The 7760-nt window shown below is 41.1% G+C and overlaps 1 protein-coding gene across 1 annotated transcript; it reads right to left on the reverse strand.

The window, feature by feature from the left end:
- Positions 1 to 219: 219 nt before the first annotated feature.
- RNF112 (ring finger protein 112) lies at positions 220 to 7530 on the reverse strand. Its single transcript, XM_044657543.1, has 13 exons — positions 7348 to 7530; positions 6180 to 6486; positions 5746 to 5961; positions 5385 to 5516; positions 5020 to 5124; positions 4227 to 4277; positions 3928 to 3984; positions 3748 to 3834; positions 3005 to 3122; positions 2733 to 2854; positions 2589 to 2645; positions 2310 to 2384; positions 220 to 1146 (listed from the first exon to the last, which is right to left on the reverse strand). The coding sequence occupies exons 1-13, from the start codon at positions 7368 to 7370 to the stop codon at positions 685 to 687; spliced, it is 1812 nt and encodes a 603-aa protein (XP_044513478.1). The 5' UTR covers positions 7371 to 7530; the 3' UTR covers positions 220 to 684.
- Positions 7531 to 7760: the final 230 nt, after the last annotated feature.

Genomic DNA, 7760 nt, shown 5'->3' on the forward strand with positions numbered 1-7760 from the left:
TCGAGGTGGGTTTAATTCCTGCTAGTGGAGGCTTCGGGCTGGGCAGAGTGGTGAGGAACACTGGTCCCTGGCTTGGGAAGCAGGCAGCAGCACAGGGAGACAGGCCTTGGGGCTGGTGGAAAGCAGGCGGGCTGGCATGGCCAAAGAAAAAACTTACTAACAACTGAAAATCTCTGTTAAAAAATATTTGAGAATTCTATCCCTTCGTGGTAAGCCATAATGTGGATTTTAAAATTAATATCCAATCACTAAATATTATATTTAATAACATTTTATTAATAATAACTAACGTAAGAGATCTAGCTATTTCAGCCTGCTCACCAGAGCAAAAAGAGACAGAATGAGGCACAGCCTCAGAACTTATACAAACGTGAGTACACAAATATAAACAAAAGGAAAAGCATTCTAGGTAATACAAAAAGGAACTGGGCAGTGCAGTCTTTAGGGGTTCAAGATTTTCCTACTATACAATGTTCTATGAGACCTAAGTGCTGATTTTTTCTACCAAAGTAAATCAGTAAATCTGGGCCTACCTCCTACCTTGTGGGTCAAATATCCAAGAGTAGTCTAGACACTGTTTTAGACCTCTAACCCTGTTGAATAAAACAGATTTGGTAACCCAAAAGAAGCCATACTTCATTGCTCTTTGTCCCCTTCTCTTTCCTTCTACCTGGTTTCTAGGATTCATTCATCATCCTTGAAAAGGGGCATTTTCTCTTCCTCTTCAGGAACTGTTTCCCGACCTTTGGCTTTACCCACAGCAGCCCCAATGCCAGCTCCCATACCACCTCCAATCACTGTGGCACCCACAGTGGCCCCTGTGGCCAAAGCTACAGTCTCAGCAGTAAAAACAGCAGCTGCCACACCAATTCCCACTATACCACCAGCCAAAGCCAGGGCGCCAGCTCCCACAAGTCCACCCAGGGCAGAAGCCTGACCACAGAAACGCTTTTTGTAGGTATCCTGAAAATCCTTAGCTTTTTTCTGAATCTCTTTCTCAAAACTGTCCATAAGTTGGCTCTTCCCTGGGCCCTTCAAAGTCATTCTGAGATTATTCAAGACAAGATCTTTCTTAGTTGAGAGGCGTTTCCACATGTCTTTAGGAAGAATCCTCACAGCACCAAACATGACCTTTGTGGAAGAATCCTGAAAGTATGGAAGAAGAAGCTGTGGCTGCTGACTGAGCACCTTGGCATTCTCACCCTGAGCCCAAGTCTTTGCTATTCAGATTGCTTTTATTTTGAGAATTCAGGTATCCTTCATTTCAGTTCTCTTTCCCTGTCTAGATGAACTCAATTAATTTTTTCTTTCTCTAAAAAAAAAAAGTTTTAATGTTGCCTTTTATTTTTTTATATCTCATTCCTTTTTTACAAAGGTATGCCCTTCCTCTGGCACCCAACTTACCAATTTCATCTGATAGTATATGCAGCATTCTATACCCATACTTTCCCATGCCTTCAGTGAAAGGTAGAAGCCATGTTTGATCATTACCATTATGGACAGAATTCAGGATGATTGAGTGGAGACCAATGATTTTATTTCCTTTGCCTGCCTTTGCTTCTGACTCAACTTCATTTGTAGCTAAGCCAGAGAGGATATTGGAAGTTTGTTAAATTGTCCAGACCCTAGATAATGATCTATAATAGAAAGCTTAGGATCCTAGGCCAGTCATAGGGTCAAAAAATAAAGACCTATCTTTTAAAATCTTAGCTTGAACAGTCTTCATAGATTTTGTCTGGGTGTAGTAGCTAGTCAACAAGCATGACTAAAGAATTATCAGTCAGTCCTTATCAGACAGAAGTTTTAACCACTATTCCCTAGCAGAATTAATTTGAAGTGGCTAAGCTGGCTCTGAAGAGATTTTAGTTACCAAGGGAGACAGGAAATCTAGTGGAGGAGCACCCATAGAGGGGAATTCTGGCCTAGTAAACCCAGTAGATTCACCAGAGGACATCAGAGATCACTTTAGAATATAGAGGAGCAACTAACTGCCTCTGATGCTTTAAGATCCCTGATGTGCCCTGGTGAATTCATGTGTAATAATAATAGCTGTGCATGATCACTCAGGTCATATGGATATTTGTATGATAAAATACCCTACATTCATGGAAGGAATATTTTATTAGTCTTCTAACTCTGCTATTTCATTTAGCACCTTTGCTATGAACTAACTATATCCTCTGGATGACTAGGGAAAAAGTAGAAATATCAGTGAGAATTTATGAGTTGTTGTGAGTATCTTGAATCTGGAGCAGATTCTTCTGGGAAGCCCATATGTAAGAAGGACAATTAAAATTCTGAAGGCTTACCTGTTCCTTTATGAAGTCCTCCAAATCTTTTGTAGCATCTTTAATCCTCTTCACATTGTGGAGGTCAGTAGCCATCTGTTCAATGAAAAGAAAGCCCTCATGCATGTTGCCTTTCATTCTCTCCATTTTGGAATTCTGTTCCAAGTCCCTCACCTACCTTTATTTCCTACTTAAACCTACTCCAACCCCATGTTCTCTTGAAGACAGATACTGACTCCTTAGACCTGTTTCTCTTTCTAGAATTAAAATCCTTCCCAGAACTAATAGGCAAGACTCTACCGAAACAAGCGAGGAAGAGAATCCAAATTCTTTCTTCTTTACCAGGTCAGAGAGTGTCTGCAGATAAATTCAAAGGGACAATTAGAAGTTACAGAAGGGACAGGTAGGTATAAGATTCATGGAAGTTGGAGAAGTTGCCCATACCGAGATCTTCTCAGCTAATTCTCCACCAGTGAGAAAATTCTCAAATGCCACATTCTGGATAGCTGAACTGCAAACATCTGTGATGTAGGCATGTAGATGCTCATAGAAATCTGGGTCCATGTCTAAGAAAGAGAATATTTGTGATCCTGGGAAATTCCAGTAGCTAGGAGTAAGGTGGCTGGTGTTTAGAAGGGAATCAGAATGTTGGTGAGGGGAGATCAATTACACTTTGGGAAGAAGTTACAGGGACTTCTGGATAAAGAGGAAGTTACCTTCTGGATTTGCATTGCCATTGCATGCCACTTTTTTCCCAGGAAATGGCAAGAGGTAGCAGTGGATTTGTTTACTCCTAAATGCCTTCTGAATCCTGGGATATTTGTCAGAGATTTTCTAAAGAAAAAGCAAGACCTCAAGATGGTTTCAACCAGGCTTCAGGTGGTAGCTTCATTCCTATGCCCTCTCCCTTTCTGAATGTTCCATTACTACTTTTTTTTCCTCCCTGAACCCAGGCTTGATGTCCTTCTTTCCTGCCACCCTCCAAACAGCTGACAAATTGATATGCTTAAAGCACAGGTTCTATAAATTAATCTCTATGGCTTTCTTTTGACTCTGGAATTAAATACAAACTAGTTTGTTTGGTATTTACAACCCCTCACAGCCCGCCTTTCTAAGTCCTTTATATTTACTGCTCTATATATACTCTATGACCTAGCCAAACAGGTTGCTCTTCCTTGAATTTGCCATGTCTCTCCCTCCTTACAACCATCTCAAATGACTCCTCCTAAAGGAGGCCTTTCTGATTCAACCCAATTGTTAGCATAGATTCTGTATATACTTATATGTGTACCTATTGTCTCTACTACCACCACCATGAAAATTTAAGTTCTTTAAGGGCAAATTTTTTGCTTTAAATTCAGCCTTCCCTAGGGTACAGGTCCTGCTCAATAGTAGGCATTTAATTCATGCTTATTGAATGAATCAACCAATGAATCAGTTGACAAATGTTTGCACTTGCCTGGATCACATCATTCATGTGTGCTTGGCCTGCTTCCTCTCCAAACGTTGCTGGATAAAACCAGTCCCGAACTAAGAGATCCAGATGCTGAAAAAGAAGAAAAGGTAAGACAGTTTGACAAGTGGATTCTAGAGGGGGTTGAAGTCTCAGGACAAATGAACTGGACAAACAGTGCCTCACCTGTATTGGTTTCATCTCAAAATATTCTCCTATTTCTTCAGCAATGTGGAGGAACATCTAGTAAGCAGATACAAGTTAGGGCACTTCTTGTCACAGAACCAAGGTATCCTTAAACTCTCTCTCTCTCTCTCTCTCTCTCTCTCTCTCTCTCTCCAAGTCTCTTTGACTCCACAAGAGAAACTACTGGTTCTCAAAGTCACACTCTGAAACCAGGCATTTTATATCCCTGACTTAGTTCTTTAGCTCATACCATTTCTTCTCTTCCCCTTGTTCTGCTGGAAGTTCAAATGTATGCTCACCTCCAGATGTTCCAAATCTGTTTCCTTCAGCATCCGAGAGACATTGAGAATCTAGGGAACAAGGAAGACAGGGAAACAGGGAGGAAAGCCAAAGGTAGGAGAGGTGATCACCTGATTCCTGAGAGTTTCAGAAAGCAGGAACTCTAATTTTTAGAACAGACACATTCTCAGAGTGGGATTATTACATCTTATGAGAGAAGAGGTCTTTTTTCCTAAGGCAACATCAAGAACCTTTTAGCGAAATGGTCCTCTTCCCTCTCTTGGCCTCTGTGAAGAGATCAAACCTTTTCTAGTAGAGTTAGGGGATACTTTTAAAATATTGCCTTAAGGACTCTTTAGAGCTAGGACTTATTAAATAAAATCATAGAAGTTAGAAGAATTAAGCAATCTTTTTCACCAAATACACTGTGGCTGATTCAAATTCAATCTCTCTGATCTAGAAGTCTCATTAATTTTTTTACTTATACAACATATACATCAATTATATAATGATTAAAAAATGCGAATCATATCCACTTTTATGGATTTTAACTAACCATTCATTCCCAGTTACAACAATATAGATACCAATCCTATCCCATTAAGGCAGTACACTGGAATAGCTTTTGTAATTTTCTTTTAGAATCTAGATAATGAAAGTATTTTCACCATTCCTGTTTTGTTCAGTGCCCGAGTAACAATTCAAATCTGGCCTAAAAATCCTAGTAGGTCAGAAATGAGCTAGAAGGGGAGCTGTCTGAGAGAGAAGAACCCACAGGCTAAGGAACAAAATGCCTGGGTCCTAGGCTTTCACCTGAAAGGAGCTGAGCAGCATGGTGAGAGCAATGAGTTTGGCATTTGTTTCCTTGTCTGTTTCTAGACTTATGGTCCCTTCTGTGTCCACAAGAAATACAGCCACCTAGAGGATAGAGGGGAGAACCAGGGCATGAGGTCAAAGTTTCCCTGTGGCCCTCTCATCTTTCTGCCCTTCTTCCCTCAGAACTTTCTCAATTCTTCTAACCTTCACCTACCTGTCTTCCCTCAGTTTCTCTCCTCTCTTTCCTCTCTTATTTTCCCCACCCCTACACCCACCTTCCTTCCTCTTTTCCATCATCCACCTCTTACCTCATTCTGGTTTTTGCCTTCCACTTTACAACCTCCCCAGTTCTGTCCTTTTACCTCTTTCCCCTTCTTCTTCAGAATAAATGGCTGGCTCCATATCCACAGGCCCTTGGTGACACTTTGGGCTCCTGGTTCACACTGGAACCCCTGAAGAGCTCTTCCTTCTTTTATCCTCTGGGGATCCTTGGACTTTTGAAGAGAAAGAATGAATCATTTCTCCCCATGACTCAAATATCATATATACAAAATTCCTCCTTTAGAACCCATTTTGCTCTCTTTTCAAAAACCAGGTCTGGATCTCTTAACCTTGAGCTTCTTTCAGAGACTTTCTGCCTCAACTCATTTCCCTTCTTTCCATGTTCCTGTCCTCTCCTCTCCTCCACTGTCTAGGCCACAGAAACCCAGTCCCAGATCTTACCAGACTCTGCAATCCTTGGATTAGATAGTTGAGAAGGAAAGACTTTCCTGTTCTTTGCTCCCCCACGACAGAGGTGACACAGATTTTAGTATTCCTGACTTGAGGGTGATTCAGACACTGAGACAGAACATCTAGATTGAGGGTGAAATCCTTTGTGGAGTTAACTTGAACCAACTGCAGAGGTTTTGCCTCTACATTGGAAACATCATAGGGGTTCTGAGGAGAAGAAGGAAAATCTGTAAACTTCTTAATCTTCTTGGACTTGCCAAATAATGAAGGAGTTCCCCTCCTGTCATCCTAACCCGTCTAGAAAGAACCCAAAGTTCACTTATCCCGAATTAGGCAAAAAGCGATTGGTAAGTGTTTGCTTTGTGGGAGACACTCTGCTAATCAGTCCCAGAAACTCAGAAGACTATAAAGCCTCAATCTCTGACCTGGTTTGGGTTTGTCCTCTGTTGAAGGGAGTTCATTTTCTCCAACAGACTCCGGAGTCGAGTGTCTGGAACTAGCTGACTCCTGTCACACCTTCTACGGCACTCAGGGCAGTGAGGTGGTTGGGAACCTGGAACACCCGAGTCCCAATGACAGGTGATACACTGAGCACAGAAGTTGTGGCCACATTCAATGGAGACAGGATCCCGGAACAACTCCAAACAGATGGAGCACGTGAGGTCAGACTTCAATAAATCCAATGGGTCAGTTAAAGTGCTCAGTGAGGGGTTTCTCACAAGGAAGCTGGATCTAAAGATGCAGAAAGCAGTGTTGGAGAGGAGAATGTCTAGATGTAGGAAGGGCAGTAGGAGATAATGTGGGAGCTGGGATCGTGGCTAGAGGGAAGGGTAGGGGGCATCTAGGTGGCTCATAAATTGAGGGCCAGGCCTAGAGATGGGAGGTCCAAATCTGACCTCAGACACTTCCTGGCTCACCTACCCTGGACAGTAACTTAACCTTCATTGCCTAGTCCTTATGGTTCTTCTGCCTTAGAACCAATACACAGTATGAATTCTAAGAGAGAAGGAAAGGGTTTCAAAAGATGGAGAGAGAGAAAAGTGAGTGGGAACAAATTAAAGTAGATTATTTTGATATATAATTTCTCTTTTTAATCCTTCTTCATAAATCTCTTTCTTTGTGGATTGCTGTGGCAAGGAGAGATTATTAAAGAAGTAGAGAAGAAGAATTCCTATTCTTCTTGATCTCAGATGAATTTGTTTATTATAGAATATTAGAAATAAAAGGAATATCATAGGTCTTCAGTCTGACTTGTCACCTAATGCAGGAATACCTTCTTATAGCACTATCTTCTGTTTGAATATTTCCAGTGATAAAGAATTCCCTACAGATCAAAGTAGACTATTTTCTTGTTGGATAGCACTAATTTTTACAAAATTCCTTTTTATATAGAGTTGAAATTTCACTGACTGGTAGTAATTTTGCCTTCTGTAAGAGGCCACAAAGAAGATTCTTTCTTTCCCATAACTATCCTTTCAGATATTAGAATACAACTATCATGTTTCCCCTAAGTCATGACTTGTTCAGTCTGAACAACCCAAATCTCCTTCAACCTGGACTCATGATTGAATATTAACCATCACTTCTACTTACAAATGGTCATTTCTGTTTTCCATCAAGAAGGATTTTTATGTCCTTGAGAAGATGAAATAGAAAAGTGACAAAAACACAAGACAAAACAGTTAGTGCTGGACCTTGGCATCCCACAACTCCCTCCTTCTCTTTCCCTCCTCTTTCTCCCCCTCCCTTCCTCTTTTTTTTCTTCCTCCCTTTCTTCCTTTCATTTCTTTCTTTCTCTCTCTCTGTCCCTCTCTCTTTCTCCCTTTTAAAAAAAAATTCCTCATCTTCTGTCTTAGAATCAATATTAAGTTTCAGTTCCAAAACAGAAGAGCAGTGAGGGTTAGGCAATTGGAGTTAAGTGTCTTGCCCAGGATCCTACAACTAGGAAGTATCTAGGCCAGATTTGACCCCAGGTCCTCCCATCTCCAGACCTGGCTTTCTATCTA

This window comes from Gracilinanus agilis, chromosome 1, assembly GCF_016433145.1.
Source record: "Gracilinanus agilis isolate LMUSP501 chromosome 1, AgileGrace, whole genome shotgun sequence".
Lineage (NCBI taxonomy): Eukaryota > Metazoa > Chordata > Mammalia > Didelphimorphia > Didelphidae > Gracilinanus > Gracilinanus agilis.

Coding starts and splice junctions, on each gene's coding strand:
- RNF112 (XM_044657543.1), bottom strand. CDS start 7,370: ATGGAAAACAGAAATGACCATTT. Junction 5,517..5,745: donor TCCAAGGATTGCAGAGTCTG/GTAAGATCTGGG, acceptor TCTCTTCAAAAG/TCCAAGGATCCCCAGAGGAT. Junction 2,855..3,004: donor TGGCAATGCAAATCCAGAAG/GTAACTTCCTCT, acceptor TCTCTTTCTTAG/ACATGGACCCAGATTTCTAT.